This window comes from Macrobrachium rosenbergii, chromosome 28, assembly GCF_040412425.1.
Source record: "Macrobrachium rosenbergii isolate ZJJX-2024 chromosome 28, ASM4041242v1, whole genome shotgun sequence".
Classification (NCBI taxonomy): Eukaryota; Metazoa; Arthropoda; class Malacostraca; order Decapoda; family Palaemonidae; genus Macrobrachium; species Macrobrachium rosenbergii.
In genome coordinates, this window is record NC_089768.1 from 24,082,501 (window position 1) to 24,105,000 (window position 22,500).

Here is a 22,500-nt window from a genome sequence, read left to right on the forward strand (position 1 = left end):
AAATTATATAAAAAAAAAAACACGACATTTATATCACCAAGAAAAAAAAAGAAAAAACTCTCAAAAGACTATCGGGAACAGCTGTTGCAGGAACCATAAATGGTCTGTGTGTGTGTGTGTTCGCGTGACGACCGCGTATCAGACGTGAATTTTTATCGTGAATACTTGATTGCAAGCAACGACTAATCACTCTGAAGATGCAGCAGAATATTTTCAATTTCGCCAAGAGAGAGAGAGAGAGAGAGAGAGAGAGAGAGAGAGAGAGAGAGAGAGAGAGAGAGAGGGAGAGAGAGAGAGAGAGGTTTACGCAGATACATCACCAAGGGGGCAGATAGGGAAGAACAGAACTCTATAACCCACAACAGAGAGAGAGAGAGAGAGAGAGAGAGAGAGAGAGAGAGAGAGAGAGAGAGAGAGAGAGAGAGAGAGAGACTGTTTACACAGATAAGTAACAAAGTGGGCAGACAGGGAAGACCAGAACTCTATAGATCTATAACAAAGAGAGAGAGAGAGAGAGAGAGAGAGAGAGTTTATTTAGCTCTATAAGAAACGGAGATGGAGGGAGAGGAAGGGAAGGAGAAGAAGAAATGTTAAAAATCCATATCAAGTACAGAGAAAATACAGATAGACAGACAGTCCATCAGACAGACAGACAGACAAAGACACGGAGACAGAGAGAGAGAGAGAGAGAGAGAATCACATTTCTCTTCCAAGTTCATGTTGGTAGCAAAGGTGCCTGACTTAAAAAAAAAAAAAGAAAAAAAAATTACAAAAAAAGTATTCGCATTATCGTAAGGTATTTCCTTAGTCGCTCTATTAATCAATAACATAAGCTTTTAAATGTCCATCAGTTATTGGACTTACTGATGCTAAGAGGTCTTCATGTATAATTCTCTAGGGAACCGCATGGAAGTGGAGACATTTGTTGAATGTTAAAGAATTAACCAATTTTACGTAATTTTTTATCCATTTATTTATGAAGTTGTTGATTTATTTTTTTTTTCTTTTCTAATAACTGATCTCTCTCCTTTCTTAATTTTCTATTATTGCTTTCTGTTGCTACTTTCAAATGAACAAAGTGTTCTTTGAAAGCTTGAATTTCAAGCCAATGACCCATGTCGGCTTGTTCCATATGAAGAGGTTTCGTCTACTGATTAATAATAATAATAATAATAATAATAATAATAATAATAATAATAATAATAATATTATTATTATTATTATTATTATTATTATTATTATTATTATTATTATTATTATTATTATTATTATTTCCACTTGCGAATAATTTTAGCAAAGGTTAATCTGTAATCCACAGCATTATAAATAAAATTAAATTAAAATATAAAATCGTATAAAATTCTATTTTTCCTTATAATACTGAAAAATCAAGCTTTTGTAAGTTGTCATTTAGCGAATGATATTTTTCAAATTATTCCGGTGACACCAAAAATGGGACATTCGGTAGTTAATGTCAAATTCCATTAAAATATTGAAAAAAAAATGAGTTTATTACTAGAACGATTAACTCAGATTTCTTCCAGATCTGATTCTTTTTGAACTAAACCAAGGAAAATGGGGTAAAGAAAAAATTAAAATGTAACTCATTTCAATTTAATAGGTTACAGAGCGTTCAGCGTAATTAACCTGAATCAGAATATTTGCCTTTCCCGTTCAATTAGTCTTATTTAATTTTTGCAGAACAAATCACATTACTGAATACATAAGGATTGATTCAAATTCATGAATAAAACTCATTAATTGTTGGGAGTTCCGGAGAATCTACTTAATATTCCATTTATTCACCAGAGTGAGTCATCGTTACATGAGATGTGAATCGCTGTTCTACTTTGGCGCAAATGGACAACCATCGATAACACCGGATCGTATTTGGTTTTATAAAATTTTATGAATAATTATTATACGTCATGCGATTAGCTTTTTGCAGAGAGAGAGAGAGAGAGAGAGAGAGAGAGAGAGAGAGAGAGAGAGAGAGAGAGAGAGAGAGAGAGAGAAAGGGGAAATACACCCATGTGAATGACATTTGCTTGATCGGAAGAATAAACACAAAGGGTGTAATTTGGTATATACAGTATATATACATATAATATACACACATGTATATGTATGTATATATATACACATATAATATATATATATAATGTATATATATGTGTGTGTGTGTATATATATATATATATATATATATATATATATATATATATATATATATATATATATATATATATATATGTGTGTGTGTGTGTGTGTGTGTGTGTGAAGCAACATTCCCTTTGCAGATTTTATCTAATTCTTCTCCTGCGACCGAAACCAGAGACCGGTTCCCCTCAAAAAACGAGGTCTAATTTGGGTTGCGTGCGTTGGCAAAGCCGCGTGAAGATGGTCTTACTTACGTTGTAAAATTTTTCGTTCTGCAATTAGTAATTCCTTTTATGATTTTTTGTGTGAGCATAAATCAAGATACTCTCAAATTTATTAGTTACAATTACAGAGGATTACCTGCATTATCCTGTATTGTTTTTTTTTCGTTCGCTCCCCAACGCCCCCTTCTACCCCCAGCCAAACCCGCTATCAATTTTGCCATGCGCATATAATATTCTTGCTCTGTAATTGCGCGCTTCCAAGTGTGTTTTATACATCGGAAGTGAAATCACGGTCACTGAAGTGAGCTTATGTTTACGGATTACTACATCTTCTTTTTCTTCAAATGCACCATATATTTTATTTTAGAAGGGTTTGGTGCGTCAAGATGAACAGCCCCGTTAACGAAGAAATCAACCTTATAAAGAGCTACACTTTTTTATCATCATCGTTTATTTTATTCATGCTATTCCTTTTCCGAATATCGATCTATGCTGCATTCTTACGGATTGCGTCACTACGCTCCAGCCCTGTACAGAAATATTGGGCTTTGGGCTTAGTCATCATTCAGAGTTTTCTGGGAACGAAGTAAAGACATGTTTACCATAGAGAATCTTTCCTATTTATTGAGAGAATTTTAAGAATCTCTGTGAGAGGAAATGTGAGGGGAAGCAAAAGAGGAAAAACCGCCATCATTAATGATTATTGAATGAAGAAGAAAAGCAGTGTTTCCTTACCACTCAAGTGTCCTTCTTGAATTTAAAGGCAGCGGCACGCCATCTTCAGATTAAAGCGGGGGCGATGGAGGGGGAGCCCTGGGAGGGTAGGAGGGAGGGAGGGAGGGGTGTTGGGGGGGATCACACCACCCTTTGGCAACAATAGATCCGACTGACCCAAACGAACTCTGACTTAATGAATAAAAAGAGAAGAAAGAACACGAAGAAAACAAAATGAACGTTCCCTTTGCGTAATCTGAAATGGAGAGAAATTAACGGACGCCCCATGCTGAGTTCGAAAAGAGAAGGGGAGAAAAAAAGGAAGGGGGGGACAACCGAGAAATTTGATAAAACGGGAAATAAACAAAGAAGGGAACGTTACGGACGGTGCCTGTTTTGTGACGGTCGAGAGAAAGAACGTACGTACTGTAGGTCCGTGCAAGCACTTGTTTATGTGCTTGTTACTTCTTTGTGTGTAGGCATAAACGGGTGCATGTCTATGACGTCAGCAGTGGCGATATGATTTACCGTAATAAAAAGTTTTACTAGAAGCAATTAGATTGATTTCGCTTTAAAAGAGAGGAAATTACAGGGCGCTGCTGCCTTGCGAAGAAGCATTGCGAGTATGTTTATGAGTATGCACGTATGCGCTTGCTGCATGAGGAGAGAGAGAGAGAGAGAGAGAGAGAGAGAGAGAGAGAGAGAGAGAGAGATGCATTTTACATTCAACAGATTCTAGTATCAACTTTATTCGTAAATACACTGTAAATGAAGGCATACACGAATATACACTATACTTAAAGAATATCGCAATAACTGTCTGATTACGAAGGAAAAACACTATAAATGAAGGCATACGTGAATATACACTATACTTAAAGAATATCGCAAAGAACTACAAAAATACTTGGGCAACAGTCTGATTACAAAGGAAAACAGTTAATTTGTGAATGCATATCACAAGCGCCAAAATATTTATGCACGTTGCAGAGCCTTTGCCTCCGTAATTCCTCTGTAATTCCTCTGTAATTCCGTCTCCGCTCTTTCACAGATTATGATTAAAAGAGCTCCGCGGTACGGTTTCGCCCCAGACATTGAGGAGCAAATTACTGAAGCAGGCGATTGAGGTCCTTTGTAATTAAGACCATTAAAAATGGCCAAAACCCGCTTTTCACCCACTCACAAATATGGAATTGAATTTTTTTTCAATTCATTTCTCTCTCTCTCTCTCTCTCTCTCTCTCTCTCTCTCTCTCTCTCTCTCTCTCTCTCTCTCTCTCTCTTTGCATAGATTTCCGGCATTTGCATTTTGGGTTTCCTGACATGCAAAAAAAGGGTTAATGACATGATGATGTGAAGCTTGGGATGTTCACCTTCCCTAATTGGTCGACAGGTAAGTTAGAATTGGCTCAGAGGGGTATGGCACCGTTGATGTGGCCGAGCCGACGTTTGTTCATGAGCTCTCTCTCTCTCTCTCTCTCTCTCTCTCTCTCTCTCTCTCTCTCTCTCTCTCTCTCTCTCTCTACAGATGCAAGAGTTTCGTCACTGAGGTTTCTTTTTTATTTATTTTTTTTTTTTTAGAAAAGAGACCCATCCTTGTTTCAACGGTTACAAGGCGAAAGTAACAAATGCTTTGTTGGTTTTAAATATGGAATCAATAAATTTCTGGAAATATGTATAGTTAAAGGTTTAGAGATCATATATATACATATATATATACATATAATATATATAATATATATATATATATATATATATATATATATATATATATATATATATATATATATATATATATATATATATATATATATATACTGGATGACCATAGCCTCTCTTAAGTAGCAATCCAAAATCAACACAGGATATGAGCAACGTCAGTCAACGTGTCAACTTGCACCGCCAACTAAGCAACGTTACCATTGCAGATGTCAGAAGGACGTAGACGATTTAAACTGTAATCATGCTGATAAGAACAAGTGCTCACTGCATGAGAAATAAAAACAAATAGAAAAAATAAAAAGAAAAAAGAAATAACCATGAATTGAATGAACAGCCCTCATCACCACCATCACCACCACCACCACAATCATCATTATCAACATCATCAACATCGTTTGATGTTGGATAAATCACCGCCGGCTGGCAACTTCAAAGGGGGAATTTCTTGCACCTATACTGACAGCTTTCATAAAGCCTCGTATCACCGCAATAAAAAAAAGAAGAAGGAAGAAAAAGAAGAGGAATATAAAGAACAACGAGCTTTTGAAGTCATGGCATCTGGTACGCAGGAAGGAGGATCTCGTCGGGTGTGACTGACTTGGTGGAAAAACATTTTCACACACACAGAGAGAGAGAGAGAGAGAGAGAGAGAGAGAGAGAGAGAGAGAGAGAGAACCTAACAGGATGTTAAATTGCTGTCTTTTAAACAGAATGCTCAGTTGTTAGAAAATACAGCATTCTTGACAAGGCCATTTAAACTGAGATTCAAGTAAATGTGTGTGTACGTATATGTATATATATATACATATATATATATATATATATATATATATATATATATATATATATATATATATATATATATATATATATATATATATATATATATACATACATATAACGAACTGTGACTCACAAATTACATATGACCACAGATTCAAGCTTCATCATCCACGACTTGACCGAAACAGCCTTGTGTTTACGCACCTGTACCTTCCTGCGCGTGTGTGTATGTGTGTGGACATGCGTGCGTGTGTGTGTGTGTGTGTGTGTTTCCCAAAAAAATTCACGTGAGCAATCACTGGCGTTTATCCCAGGGCAAACACGGCCTCCCTCTAATCTCGTCAATAAAACCCTGTCGATAGGTATCCGAGTAGTATCATAATACGTATCTGATCGGCGTTCGTCCGCTGGATTACACATCTCGTCCCCTGCACTTGGGCCTAATGTGTTTGCTTTGCCGTTGCGACGAATTATTCGGGAGTTCTGCCCCCCTCATTGTCGCAGCTGCTTTCACTGGCTCGATTGTTCTCCGAGGTTTCTCTCGCGCGCGCAGCGATTTAGTCGTCTGTTGATATTTTAATATTAAAGATTCGTCAGCATGTTGCTTAAATCTACTGCCTTTAATTACCGAGAGAGGTGTGAGGCCTTTATTCTAATTATTCTTTTCTAGTATCTAGGAATTTTTCATAATGAAAATATGTAAGTGACAATTATGAACAATAAAAGCACGTTCAGTCGTTTTGAAGTCAAAGTGTTTATGAGTTTTCCCTAAGGATATTCAAGCCGAGTTATGATACAAAGGTGGGTGAATCTGCAACAAGCCATGGGGGTCGCGAGCAAACGGTGATGGGTCATAATGAAGCCCGAAAGGCCGGAAGCAAGCAAGATAAGTAGGCGGGTGTCGAGGCGTTGCAAGCAGCAAATAGCAAGCAACACCAGTGTCGGCCAATCGTCCAGTCGTGACGGGTTCCATCAATTGCTGCCTGGGTATTATCCGATATGAGTATTGTATTATAAATCTATTCAGCAGAACTGTGTTTGACAGTGCCAGTCGCGGCTCGGCAAGTTGCTGGAGAGGGGGGAAGGGGTTGGGAAGGGGGAAGATGGGGGTCAACACCCCCCTCGCATGACTGAGGTGCATAGCTTGTGCCGTGTTTGTTTTTATTGTATTTCCTCAATAGATTTTCGTTAGTTATGTTGTCAGGTCGTACTCAACAGATGACAGCCCTCGGCGCGGTGTAATTCGTGTGTGTGTGTGTGTGTGTGTGTGTGTGTGTGTTTGTGTGCGCGCGCGTGCCTTAGGCCGATATTTTCAACCCATTCAAAATTTCCACAAACTTCACATGTTTATTTCCCGCCGGCAAAGCGTGAGTTATTTTAGCGCTACGTGTTTCTTACTGATAATAGGGAATATACGACACATAACTTCCTCAGGTGCGTTCTCTGTTTATTTTGTGACTTAGTTTCTCGTGAATAATGGCGCGGCCAATGCCAGTTCCTTCCCCGGAGACTCAAATGTGCACCCACCGATTTTGCCTTATGTGAGCATTGTACAAGAGCCGGCAATGCAGAGTCTCAGTTTCTCTCTCTCTCTCTCTCTCTCTCTCTCTCTCTCTCTCTCTCTCTCTCTCTCTCTCGTAGTCTAACGACCGCTGAAGTAATAAATCATAATGATTATAAAACCTGTTCGTTATTATTCACAAAAACCAACTGGGCCGAAGAAGGTCTCCGACTGGGGAGTAGCCGCTGCTTTTGTTGGTTGCTGTTGTTGTTGGTGTTGTCGCTGTTGTTATCGTTGTTGTTTACTTTTGGTTATTATTCGCTACGTTATTGTTATTTATAAATGCAGGTCTTATCTTTCTCCAAGTGTCCGTTTTGTTTGTATGACTGTCATTGTGATAACAATATCCGGTGATTTACAGTTATCATTTTTGTTTACCACACTTGCTTTTGTTTTTATTTCTCTCTCTCTCTTTTCGTATTAATATTCTCCAAAAGGGAGAAGTTCTAATAACTTAGAAGCCAAGAAAAGAGAGGCGAATTAAGGCAAGACCTGAAAAGACGAAGCACGTATCAGAAAATTCCAGGGCAAGTTGGGTAAGATCAAAGATATATTCAGCTGTAGGAGGATGATGACTGTGTGGTCTCTTCTTCTTCTTCTTCTTCTTCTTCTTCTTCTTCTTCTTCTTCTCTTCTTCTTCTTCTTCTTCTTCTCTCTCTGTCTCTATAATACACACGCACACACACACATATATGTATATATATATATATATATATATATATATATATATATATATATATATATATATATATAATATATATATATATATTCAACAAATTGCTTTCACCATAAATAAATAATATCAAATTCCAAAAGTGAATTAATACAATTAATTACATTAATTAAACGAGTCGAGAGAAACTCAACAAACAAGAAACCGAAAGTCTGAGAAAAATGGAATGAAGTCGAGAGAGAGAGAGAGAGAGAGAGAGAGAGAGAGAGAGAGAGAGAGAGAGAGGAGAGAGGGGGGGGTTATGGCAAGGGTTAGGAAAGGGGGAAGGAGGTAAGGGGGTATTTTAGGGGTTGGGGAAGGGGTAGGGGGCAGGGGCGGGGGGGAAGAATGAAGTTCGCAAGGGATGTGGGTTGCTGGGATCCCCTTCTAGCACGCACCTCGCCAAGCCAAGCGGCCGAGTTATTAAAAAGTCGATAAAGGGCGAACCCAACTTCTTCTTACTCTTTCTTCTTCTTCCTTCTTCTTCTTCTTCTTCTTCCTTTTTCTATATTTGTTGTTGTTTGTCAGTTATTTTCTGTTATATATTAATATCGAGTAAGCTGACTCTTCTTGAAGTGTAGGTAATGTCAGTTATTGTAATATATTAATAACGGACTCCTCTTGAGGTTGGGTAATATAATTGTTCAGTCTTTGCTTTTACTTCTTTAGTCTTTTCTCTTTTATTTCTTGTCAAATCTCTATCAAATTAGCTAACCAGTTAATAAAAAAGATATGCGCTTGTAATGATTTATTCCTTCTGAAAAATATATATAATGCAAGTCGATTATTACAGAATCGTAAAGTAATTAAAAATCGCATCAATTTACGACCTAAAACCTGTATTTAATGATAGAACGAAGGAGATATTTTTGTTTCGTCTTCCTTGTTCCTTGATTTCCATTCGCAAAGATCGATGAATCACCGCCGGCAAATGATTGAATCTTCAGCAAATGATGACTTTTCAAAATGATGATTTTTCAAATTGATGACTTTTCAAAATGATGACCTTTCACAACTGATGACCTTTCAAAACGACGACTTTTCAAAATGACGTCTGTCTAAAATGATGGCTGTTCAAGATGGTGACTTTCCAAAATGGCGACTTTCAAAATGATGACTTTTCAATATGGTGACTTTTCTAAATGGTGACTTTTCAAAATGGTGACTTTTCAAAATGAGGACTTTCCAAAATGAAGACTTTTCAAAATAATGTCTTTCCAAAATGATGGCTGTTCAGAATGATGACTTTTCAAAATGATAACCTTCCAAAATGACGACATTTCGACATGACGAATTTTCAGAATGATGACTTAAAAATAACGACTTTTCAAAATAACGACTTTTCAAAATGGTGACTTTTCAAAATGGTGAATTTTCAAAATGGTGACTTTTCAAAGTGATGATATCTCAAAATGACGACATTTCAAAATGGTGACTTTACAAAATGATGACTTTCCAAAATGACGACTTTTCAAAATGATGACTTTTTTTTTTTTTTTTCACGCCGAGCGAAAGAATTTGGGAGGAGAGACGCGTTCGGAAGAGGCCATTCGTCTTCCTTACTTTCTTTTGTTTTAATCTAGAGATGGACCTCGTTCCCTTGGGGCTGCAGTTAATATACTGCCCTTTTTCGATTTCTTGAACGTGTTTCTCTCTTCCTTTGCGGTTTTGTGACCGGAGTCACGCAATCACTCAGACTGGATCTGCTCAGTCTGGAATCCAAAGTCTGACTGTGTATTATGATGTGTTTTCTGCAATTATAGATATAAATCACTCTTTACTATAAAAAAAGAGGTACATTTTAACTTATAAGAATGAAAAACTATTAACATTCTTGAGTTCATGTTGTTCAGAATGAAGAGAGAGAGAGAGAGAGAGAGAGAGAGAGAGAGAGAGAGAGAGAGAGAGAGAGAGAGAGAGAGAGAGAGAGAGAGAAGGCAATTTTGGTTTGATTTCCTGAGAGAGAGAGAGAGAGAGAGAGAGAGAGAGAGAGAGAGAGAGAGAGAGAGAGATAATGGTTCGATTTTAATTCCAGAGTGAAAAGAAAGAGAGTCAGAGACAGAGAGAGAGAGAGAATGCTTTGATTTTAATTCCAGAGTGAAAAGAGAGAGAGAGAGAGAGAGAGAGAGAGAGAGAGAGAGATAATGCTTTGGTTTGAATGAAGAGAATACCAAAGTATTCGGCCTGCATCCTCACAAGGGAAGATCCTTGTATAAGAAGAGGTGCATTTTATGCAGCCGAGGAGTCATGCACCTGTAATCACAGGTAAATTTTGCATATGCATCGCGGAGTGTGGTTTGCAGAACGGTGATGAGTTCCTAGAAAGGGATGAATAATATTATTGCAGCTTCCAGTAGTAGTTTTGAACTGCAGGAGAATTAGTCATGAGTGTGGAGAGAGAGAGAGAGAGAGAGAGAGAGAGAGAGAGAGAGAGAGATTCCCCAGGTTCAATGGGACCAAGAGCTATAAAAGCCAGTCAAATTGACTGTAAGTGGTCTATGCTGCATAAATATTTCAATATATAACACAACTATAAAATGTAAATTTCAAAGTAGAGCCATTATGTAAAATAACCATAAATTTCACAGAAGATTGAGAAATATATATATGTGTAAATGTACTGCCAACCGCAGAAAATTCTTTGAATAAAAATGAAATGCGTTTAATAATGCTTAGGACTGAATTCCCGAATAAGCTTAAATGATTTATAAGGACAAACTGAGGAGTGCAAACAGAAGTGAAAACAAGCTAATGGCCCTTAAGTTTAGTAACTCGAACAATATCAGCATATTTTTCTAGTAATATTGTCATCACCTTGGGAGAAGAGTTCATTCATTATTTTTCTAAGAATAACTTACTTCGGTTTGGGCAGTTGTGTCTGTTCCGATAATACATACATACATACATATATATATGTGTATATATATATAATATATATATATATATATATATATATATATATATATATATATATATATATATATATATATATATATATATATATATATATATATATATATATATATATATTATATATATATATATATATATATAGACAAAGTTTTTATTCCTATCAACAGGATTATTAAGCTCTAGAATTTAAAAAAATATCTACATGGATGTCATCAAAATATCTTTACTGAGAGGATATGTTCATTCTAATTTCATACGAAATTTGACTTAAAGCACTATTATTCAACTGAGATAACGCTGAGGCCTTTTTAAACTTTTATTTTGGGGGGAAATTTTTGATGACTGAAGTTGTGTTTTTATTAGCAACGTTAATTTCACTTCAATCATTTAATTTGTTTTGGAGCATTTAGTTGGCAATTCCCTGAGGATGTTGTTCAACTGGAACTTGAAAAGTTCAAGCGGAGATGCAATGCATTACAAACCCTAATACAATTGAGCTTTTCAGTCGAGAAACATGCCAAGTGCCATTTTTTAAATATAAATTAAATTAAAAATACTGTGGCCCAGGATGGCGCTTGGCATGTTTCTCGACTGAAAGGCTCAATTCTCCTTGTGTTTTTTAATAATTTACGTACATTCTTGTCTGTTTATATATTAATTTGTTAATTAATTTTTTTTCTTTTTTAATAAGTGAGCTCATCTATCTGTGTTTCCCATTACCTTCTGTTATTCCTTTCTAATGTTCACCATATTTTTTGGAAGTTTGAATTTCAAGTCAATGGCAACCGTGGGCTTGTTCCATAAGGGTTTTTCTTCTGAATAATAAAATAATAATAATAATAATAATAATAATAATAATAATAATAATAATAATAAAATAATAATAATAATAATAATAATAATAAATAGCAATCAGGAATGTTCGTTTAATTTGTTAGTATTTTTCCAAATAATGATGATGCTTACAATAATAATAATTATCATAATTATAATAATAATAACTAATTGTTTTTATTATCGCTGATGCCCCTGATCTTCCTTTTAGTTCTGTAATTACAGGTACATCCAGCAATAAGAGAAATGGTAGCCTGCCCCGCAAAGATAAATTAACCATTTTTTCGGATTAGCCCTAATGTATTCCGTCGCTGGAAAACCGAGAAAAGAAAAGCCTAGTTGAGCGAATTTAACCCGGAAAATTCCAAATAATTTAGATAAATAACTAGGAAAAAGAAGACGGGGGTTCGGGGGGGGGAGAACCTGGAGATTATCAAACGTTTAAACAAAATTACCAAAAGAGTATACGAAAGGCCTAAAAAATATCCTCTTCTCCCCTCGCGTGAAATTGCCTAACAAACAGCAATTAGCCCCTAACCTATTAACCCCCACTAACATATATATACCCCTTCCCCTTGTACCCGCCCCCAAACCCCTTACAGGCAACCATCCCCTCCCCTCTCTCTCTCTCTCTCTCTCTCTCTCTCTCTCTCTCTCTCTCTCTCTCTCTCTCTCTCTACCGTCCCCTTCCCCTTTTCTTCCCTAGCTAGCGACCAGCATGGAAGTCAAGCTTATTATTAAAAAGTCGATCGTCAGACTCCATTACTAACTTTCTTGTCAGGGGCACCGCCTCCGATGACACCCCCTCACCTCCCACCCCGTGACCTTCCCCACCCCAACTCCAACCCCACCACCCCCACCCCTACCCCCTCTCGAAGCGCCATATTCCAGTCTCATGAACACACAGCTTTATTTCTGTCCCTTTTCTCTCATTACGTTGGGCTTTAAAGGGCAGGAATAGTAGTTAGAAGTAGTAATAGCAGTAGTCACCTGTGCGAGGAAGAGGGGAGAGCTAAATGCTACTTTCATTCACGAAAAGATAAAGATGGCAGCGCGAAGCATCGTTGTCACCTTCGTTCGCAATTTTAAAACTTAGCGACGAAAGACGAAAGAGAAATGAAGGGATGGAAATCAGAGTTAAGAACAAGAGGTGGGGAATGAACTTTAGCAATTTCAGCGCTTCTTGCTTAGTTCTCGACTTGCTTTTCTTGGCGTGTTTTGAGATGTTCTCGTCACCTTCATCTCAGGTACCTGGAGGATATTTTATTGCGATATCTGTACTGATTTATGAATTTCCCATGAGTTTCTTTTGTATTTTAGAAGACAAATTTTAATTAATCATCTTATTGGAGTAGGAGTGATTTTTTTAGACAACTATAACAGTAAAATGTAAAGCGTTGCAATGGTAAAATGAAAAATAAAACATAGGATCACACCGTCTGCTAATTAATTTTGTGATATGAGAAAAAATCCGTCATTATAAAGTCGAAAAAAAAGTGTATTGCCAGCCATCAATCATTAAAGAAAACACAAAATTAAAATAAGAAAACTACGCAGACTTCATGTAGCATAATCTTTACTAAAACAAAAAGAGTCAGAAAATATCATAATATTAGACCTACAGGGTTTGGGTTAAAGGAACTTATTGACAACAACAGTTTTTTCGGCGATTCAAGGCGTAAATTTTTACCATTATATCTTTCCACTCCTACTAAGAAGAAGGAATCACAGATTTAAGAGGCCTCACTACAAAGTCAATGGCATTCAAGAAATTGCTTCGGGATATAAATGATTAACTGCGTGACCATCGTGACTCCAGTCTTAAAAACTACAGTTTCAACCCGGCAGCTTCCTACCAATCATCTCTTGGCAGTGGTTCTTAACCAGGGGTGCGAGGATGCCTATGAATAATTAAAGCAAAATGTATTTGTTTAAACGCATATTATCTTTTTCTGTAAAAAATTAAAATAAAATAAAGTAAATAATAATAATAATAATAATAATAATAATTATTATTATTATTATTATTATTATTATTATTATTATTATTATTATTATTATTATTATTATTATTATTATTATTGTTACAGCAGTGCTCTGAGCTATAGATAAACCTACACCTAATTTCCTAATGAAGTAGCAACGTTGCTTTTTTTTTCAGCAATTCAGGGGGTGCGAGAACTGACTGCTGATTTGAAAGGGGTGCATACATTGAAAAAGGTTAAGAACCACTTGCTCATGGCATCGGCTAATATAAAAAAAAAATTCGAGTTCAATTACTCATCATTAAAAAGCCTCTATTGGAAAGACGAACATATTCCGTACACGGTAATATATGCATGTCCAGTAAGTTTATTTACCAATCTATCAACACCCCCTAAGGGAAGTTGTTATGAAAAGAACAAGTGCGCTAACTTGCGGTATCTTAGAAAGTGCATGCTTAGAGTCACTTATTATTCATTTATCAACTATGATTTCCTTCTTAAATTTAGCTAGCAACACCTGAGTCTTTATGTAAAATAATTCCATTCACAGGTAGAAGTACAGACACGTTTTTACTTAGAGCATGTGACTCAGATTAAGCAGAGCGTTTCGAAAGTTGAACATAATGATTGAACGAAATGGAATGACTGTGCAAAATGGATTCTTTTTCCTATGTTGTTGAAAGGTTTCGTCAGGATTGAATGCCTTCAAGGGTTTAAAAAAAATACTAAAAGGTAATTTTTTATAAAAAAAAAAAATGTTTCATACTTGATTTGAATATATAATTTTTTTCTTGACATGAAACATTTTCACCGTCAATGTTGTGACCAATCAGTCGTTTTTTGTACAAACCTTTCTATAGTGTCTGTCTAATTTAGGTTGGCGAGATAGAATTTTTGTTTTTAAATGAGAAGAAATCTGAAGTCATCAGCAAGATTGCAAAACACCTTATGACACTTAAATAAAAAGCATTTTCTAAGATGGTGAAGTTCTGTTTATACGTCTTGGACATATATGTTTGCTCAAATCTTACCAACTTCTTCAAATGTGAATTAATTCAAATGCGAATTAATTCAGATCCTGATATAGCTTTCTCATCTCACACCACACACACTGAAGTAGAAAACTTGAACGGCTTCGCTTTAGCAATAACTGTCACAGCGCAGTTAATAACAGCGAAAATGAAAAAATGTACTAGATGTAAAAACCTTCCCATCTCTCAAGCAATCTATTTATATATTTTGGTTTCTGTCATAAATTGACTCTCTCTCTCTCTCTCTCTCTCTCTCTCTCTCTCTCTCTCTCTCTCTGCTAATATGTCTCTTTCTCTCACTATCTATCTGTTCTTTCGAACGTCTTCATACAATGCTGCCTTTCCATTTCTGAAGATCTCTATGTATGTATCTATCTTGGTCTCTGTCATAAATTGCCTCTCTCTCTCTCTCTCTCTCTCTCTCTCTCTCTCTCTCTCTCTCTCTCTCTCTCTCTCTCTCTCTCTCTCTCTCATAAATTGCCTCTCTCTTTCTCTTTCTCGCTGTCATAAATTCTCTCTCTCTCTCTCTCTCTCTCTCTCTCTCTCTCTCTCTCTCTCTCTCTCTCTCTCTCTCTCCTCTCTCTTTCTCTCTCTCCATAAATTCTCTCTCTCTCTTTCTCTTCTCTCTCTCTCTCTCTCTCTCTCTCTCTCTCTCTCTCTCTCTCATAAATTGCCTCTCTCTTTCTCTTTCTCGCTGTCATAAATTCTCTCTCTCTCTCTCTCTCTCTCTCTCTCTCTCTCTTGCTCTCTCTCTTTCTTTCTCGCTGTCATAAATTCCTCTCTCTTTTCTTTCTCTCTGTCTCTCTCTCTCTCTCTCTCTCTCTCTCTCTCTCTCTCTCTCTCTCTCTCTCTCTCTCTCTCTGCTACATTGCCTGTCTTTACCTGGGTTTGCGTGAGTCCCAGCGAAGCCGCCAATTCCGCTCTTTCCGGTAACGACAGGTATTGAGTCCTCTGGAATATCTTATTAAGGTGCTGAAGCTGAAGGGACGAGTAGATGGTCCTCGGTTTTCTCATCTTTTTGCCCTTCCCGTTGACTCGCACTCCGTCCAGCTCGTGTTTGTCTGCGGGAAGAGGAGAATGGGACTCCGGTTAGCTCTATTACAGAGATTATGGAAAGCAAAGTCACAAGCACAGGCAAATCGTTTTGGAATAAGTATGTAGGGTAACATAGATTCTGGTGAAGAGGAGAATGGGACTCCGGTTAGCTCTGTTACAGAGATTATGGAAAGCAAAGTCACAAGCACAGGCAAAACGTTTTGGAATAAGTATGTAGGGTAACATAGATTCTGGTGAAGAGGAGAATGGGACTCTGGTTAGCTCTGTTACAGAGATTATGGAAAGCAAAGTCACAAGCACAGGCAAATCGTTTTGGAATAAGTATGTAGGGTAACATGGATTCTGGTGAAGAGGAGAATGGGACTCTGGTTAGCTCTGTTACAGAGATTATGGAAAGCAAAGTCACAAGCACAGGCAAAACGTTTTGGAATAAGTATGTAGGGTAACATAGATTCTGGTGAAGAGGAGACTGGGACTCCGGTTAGCTCTATTACAGAGATTATGGAAAGCAAAGTCACAAGCACAGGCAAATCGTTTTGGAATAAGTATGTAGGGTAACATAGATTCTGGTGAAGAGGAGAATGGGACTCCGGTTAGCTCTGTTACAGAGATTATGGAAAGCAAAGTCACAAGCACAGGCAAATCGTTTTGGAATAAGTATGTAGAGGAATATAGATTCCGGTGAAGAGGAGAATGGGATTCCAGTTAGCTCTATGATTGAGATTATGGAAACCAAAGGCGAGACTTCTCTGGAACAAGTACGAAGAAGAACATGGATTCCGATGAAGAGGAGAATGGAATTTCAGGAGGTTATGGAAAGCAAAGGCAAGATATTTAGTCATCTGGAACAAGCGACAAGAGGAATATGGATTCACAGTCCAAACATTTTATCTGGAATAAGCGGTAAGAGGAATATGGATTTACAAAACATTTGCTTACGCTTAATAACCGTGAAGGAGAATATGGGATTCCAGTTAGCTCTGTTACAGAGATTATGGAAAGCAAGGTCACAAGCAAAGGTAAAACGTTTATTTCTCTGGAATAAGTATGAAGAAGAACATAAATTCCGGTGAAGAGGGGAATGGGATTCCAGTTAGCTTTATTACCGAGATTATGGAAAGTAACGGCAAGATATTTAGTTGTCTGGAACAAGCGACTAGAGGAATATGGACTTACATTCCAAACATTTACTGATCAGGAATAAGCAAGAGGAAAATGGGATTCCAGTTATCTTTATTATGGCGATTATGGAAAGCGAAGGCAAAGCATTTAGTTGTCTGGAACAAGCGACAAGAGGAATATGGATTTACATTCCAAACATTTACTTACCTGGAACTTGCGGGGAGAGGAAAATGGATTTACAGTCAAAACATTTACTCATGCGTAATAACCGTGAAGGAGAATATGGTGTTCCAGTTAGCTTTATTATGGAGATTATGGAAAGCAAAGTCACAAGCAAAGGCAAAAAATTTACTTCTCTGGAATGGGCGGGATCACGAACATGGATTCTGGATAGCATTATTATGGGATGATTGAAGGCAAAGACAAAATATTTACTCATTTGTAATATCCGTGAAAGAGGAAAACTGGATTCCAGTTAGCTTTATTATGGAGATTATGGAAAGCAGAGGCAAAACATGTATTTATCTGGAATAAGCTCGGAAAAGGAAAATGTATTCTTAAAGTTAAGACGTTTACTTATCCAGAATAAGCGAGAAGAGGAAAATGGAAATCCAGGTAGCATGATTATGGAAATTATGGAAGGCGAAGGCAAAACATTTACTTAAATTGAATAAGCGGGAAGAGAAAATTGGATTTCAAAAGTCAAATACTTAATTATCTGGAATAAGAGAGAAGAGGGTAATGGAATTCCAATTAGCAATATTATGGAGATTATGAAAGTCAGATTCAGAGCATTTACTTATCCGGAAGAAACGGGATGAGGATAATGGATTCCGGTTAGGATCATTACGGATATCACAGATTTGGATCATTACGGATATCACAGATATCATAGTTATGGTGGCTACTCATTCTGAAGCAGGCAAGGAATGAAAAGTGGTGTCTAGTTGAGAACATTTTGAAGGTTATGGACAGTAGAAGTAAAACTTTTTACTTATTGTGAAAAAACGGGTAGAAAAAAAAAACGAATCAGATGATTATGACACAGAGTGAAGTGCCGTTGAATTTTTTTATCTACCCTGGTGTAGGAAATATAAATAAAAGGGATTTCTTTTGTAGTTATTAAGGATGTCATGGAAAACATGGCAAAACATTTATATTTTGGATGGAGCAAGTCATTAAAGTTTTACCACAGCGCATTAAAATTGCTCATAAAATGAGCAACTGAATGGAAGGAATTTCCTACGAAAATTCCTCTCCAAAATACATAACTGATTTCGGTGCGTTGCATTATGGAAGCGGACGACGATTTAACTCACGTATCAAAGCGAGCCACGGGCATCAAAAATGAAACGGAACGATATCGCAGGTGAGCAATAAAAACAAAACTTAGTTAAAGAAACATCGTAGAGATGATTAACACGCGTCCGTTTTGGACGGAAATTGTCACTCGGGGGTGCGAAGGAACGCCGTCTAGTGAATAATTCCTCTCGCGGGACTGTTATTGACAGTCTGTCATCGGTTCGCTATTGTCCCCACGAGGGCTGATAAAGACGAGAAAATAAGGCATTTCGACCCCGTTCATTTTTGATGTTTATGAATCTTAAGCATTCACACACACACACACACACCCCGCCACCAATGCATTACGCACGGCGCTTTTCGGCGAATGCATCATGCATGCGCATTGAACGCATATGCACACGGGACGACACCCGAGAGAGCGTTTCGCGTTTACCTAATGACGAACGAGGCCGAATGACACGTTTGGGCGGGTTATCCGGACGGTGAAAAAGACCCGAATTCTCCGCCACGGCCGTCATTACCCGTCGCGAGACGACCGCCATTTCTCACGCCGAACTTTCCAGGGACACATCGAGATCTCCGTAATCACTCGGCGATATTTCTCGTCATTTCGGAGTGGTGGTCGGTAATGTCCTTCCAGGGCGGAAAGAAAATTCACGCGTAATGCTTTTCACGATTGATCAGGGGTGATATAGTGCCTCTGATTTCCTTGTGTGGTATTTTGCCAGTCATCCCATTTTTTTTTTTAGTTGTGGGTAGAATGATCACAAAGACGCGCATGCGCATACATTATATACTGTATATATAATGCGTGTGTGTGTATGTGTATGTGTATCTATATATATACACACACCTACATACGTGTATAAGGGTTGGATCCCAAAGGTGTACTAATTTTGGACGAAATATATATACATATATATATATATATATACATATACATACATACATACATACATACATACATACATACATACATACATACATACATATATTCGTAACAGCAAACCCTTTGTTAGCGTTCGGATATCAGTTTGATGCATCTACCAGCTCTCTTTGTCCAGCATACAGTGGTAAAGTAAACAACTCGTAAATTAACTTTTTCTTGGCGTATAACTGGCCCTTAAATTTAGGTTAATTACACGCCTCTGTTCCGCTTAAAACGTTCATCTGTCACCGTATGTTGACGGGAAGATATTATTCGCGACGCAAAAATAAAGGTCCGTATTTGCGGCCAAAAAATAAAATAAAAAAAAGGGTTTGTATGAACAAAATCCATAAATTAATAACAAGTGGATAAAAGGCTCCGTATTGAATGTTCGAAAATTACAGTGCGTCGGCCATTACATGTGCCAATCATCGGTGCAATTACTCTAATTGCTCCAAAAAATGCCCCTGAAATTCGCTGCGGTAGACACCGATGTTATTTCCCATCCGTTAAAAATTATACCTCCGAAATGGACCCCTTACACCGCCCCCCCCCCAACCCCCATCCCCACAACAAATACGATGCGATCCTGTGTCTTCTTGTGAGTGAATCCTTATGGATTTTGTCGGAGACATCCGGTGCAATGTGAGTTTTCTTTTATTTTTTATACATGTATATATGTTTTTTTTGAGGGGGGAAGGGAGTTATTTTCGATAAGCGAAGATGTCTCTCATTCGTTTTAATTAAACGTTCCGGCCAATCAAGGAACAAATAACCCGTTTTATTCACTTTTATTTCATGCTGAGGTTCACGGGACGAGATAACTAGGGCCCTTAACTAGTCCAAGATTGAAAAACACCTCTGCTCTGCTCTGCCCCCCCCCCCCCCGCCTAACCCCCGGGAAAAAACTGGGAACGAAAATGATTATGGTATAATTCCTATGGAAGCGGTGAAGACCTTTTTGTCAGGATGGAAGGTTACACTGGCATTGTAAGTACGCTCACTTTTCACAACTTACCAACCATTTTTCGATGGTGCCATTTAGCTTTTAGAAATACATCCATGAAATGATCGTATGCCAGAAGTAGCATCTCCGCATCGTATCTTTACAGTTCTTTTCATGAAATTTAGATGAGAAGGTATTGCATGTCATAATTATAATGTAATATGAGTATATGTGTGCATGTATATGTATGTATATATATGTATATATATATATACATATATATTATATGTATATATACATATATATATTTATATTTATATTTATAAATATATAAATACATATATTTAAATAAATATATATAATATATTTAAATAAATATATATAATATATATATATATATATATATATATATATATATATATATATATATATATATATAATCATGAATATATATATATAAATGTCGCTACAATATCAAATTCACGCTGCCTCGGGAATATCCGCCATGGGGAATTATCACCGAAGTGGAATTTATAAGTGATAGATGGACTGGTACTGCCTAGTCTCGAACCCACGACACAGGTACTTATCCAGCGACTCCAGTCGACGTTCTACCCACTGAGCACTCGGCAGTACCAGTCCATTTATCACTTATAAATTCTCCTTCGGTGATAATTCTCCATCGGGGATATTCCCGAGGTAGCGTGAATTTGATATTAAGCGACATTTGTAGCTTCATGATTGCATATAAATCACGGTGTGATAAAAATTTTCATATATATATATATATAAAATTTATATATATATATATATATATATATATATATATATATATATATGTGTGTGTGTGTGTGTGTGTGTGTGTGCGTGTGTATAAGCGTGTGTTTGTTCATAGGGTTAAATAAACACATTTTATACATTTTCATTATTAACTAGTCAGATTTTCTCATTCTTCCAAAACTGCAATCTTTTGATGAACCAAATTGTGAAAAGTTTTATCTGAATCATTCGTTGTTAAAAAGCAATAAAATGTTTCCTATATCTTTATAGCCTTCCAAACTAATATTCAGAGTTGGAATAATACCCAATTAGGTTATAATCAAATCAGGTCTATTTGCCAAAGGATGGTTGGAACACACTAAAGAATTCCTGACTTATTACGGATAATTCTGAATTTTTTTTCCATATTCATCTTCTTGAGGTACCTGAGGCTGTTAACCTTTTTGTATCGTATATACTGTATGTATATGTATATATACACATATATACTATATATATACAGTTTATATATATATATAAATATATATATATAATATATATATATAATATATATATATAAATATATGTATATATATACACACACATAGAATGAGGTTAAATCTTTAGCTTCTATTAACTATAATACTGACATACTGATTCCCCTTCCCTTGCGTACTTATTGTATAATCATTTGAGTAATAGGTATATTTTAATTTGCGCTCCTTGAACAGTCATGAGTATTAGGTAATTGCTCTTGGTTACTGAATAAATGAGTAACGTACCATTTAATTCCCCTTTACTTCTGATTGCCTACTAATGGCTGTATATAAATAGGAGCAGTAGATTATCTTTCTTCGCCATTGATTGTATAATAATGAGGATATTAGATCACTCTTTAGTCGGTGTTGAGCGCATGATAGATAGAATAACCACCATTCTTTTGTAGCAACTAATTACATAACACTCAAAACGCACTAGATTAATCCGCTTGCTACTGCTGAGTCTTGGATTACGGAATAATTAGATTATTCTTGTTGCCAAGTATTAGATTATCTTTCGTTGCTACTGAGCCATAATAATAGGAGTGCTGTTTTTATGGCTACTGAATACACTGTTGCCCATTGTATGCAAGTGAGAGCATCAGATAAGTAATGTCATTGCTAATGAGGGTATAAAAATAAAAGAGGCAAGGTGTTCATTTGTTATCGGTGCACGTATAGCAGTGTCTCATAATTTTTTTTATTGTTACTTGTTATGTAATAGTGAAGGTATTACTTATTGCCATCGTTGACTTTTAAACGTCATTGTTGCTGCTGAGAGCATCGTTTACTTTTAAACGTAATGATGAGAGCATTAATGATGAGAGTATTACTTTACCATCGTTTACGTTTAAACGTAATTAAACGTAATTAATGTTGTTTACTAAACGTAATTGTTGCTACTGAGCATAATAATGATGAGAGTATTACTTTATCACATCGTTTACTTTTAAACGTAATTGTTGCTACTGAGAGCATAATAATAATGAGTGTATTACTTTATCACATCGTTTACTTTTAAACGTAATTGTTGCTACTGAGAGCATAATAATAATGAGAGTATTACTTTATTACGTCATTTACTTTTAAACGTAATTGTTGCTACTGAGAGCATAATAATGATGAGAGTATTACTTTATTACATCGTTTACTTTTAAACGTAATTGTTGCTACTGAGAGCATAATAATAATGAGAGTATTACTTTAT

At 36.5% G+C, this 22,500-nt stretch overlaps 1 protein-coding gene across 1 annotated transcript in view; it reads right to left on the bottom strand.

Moving 5' to 3' along the window:
• The window catches only part of LOC136854127 (homeotic protein distal-less-like), a 140,294-nt gene that overhangs the window by 51,585 nt on the left and 66,209 nt on the right, over positions 1-22,500 (bottom strand). Inside the window, exon 3 of the mRNA XM_067130338.1 lies at positions 15,521-15,699. Coding sequence (XP_066986439.1) covers positions 15,521-15,699 — 179 coding nt within the window. The remainder of the gene's footprint in view (positions 1-15,520; positions 15,700-22,500) is intronic.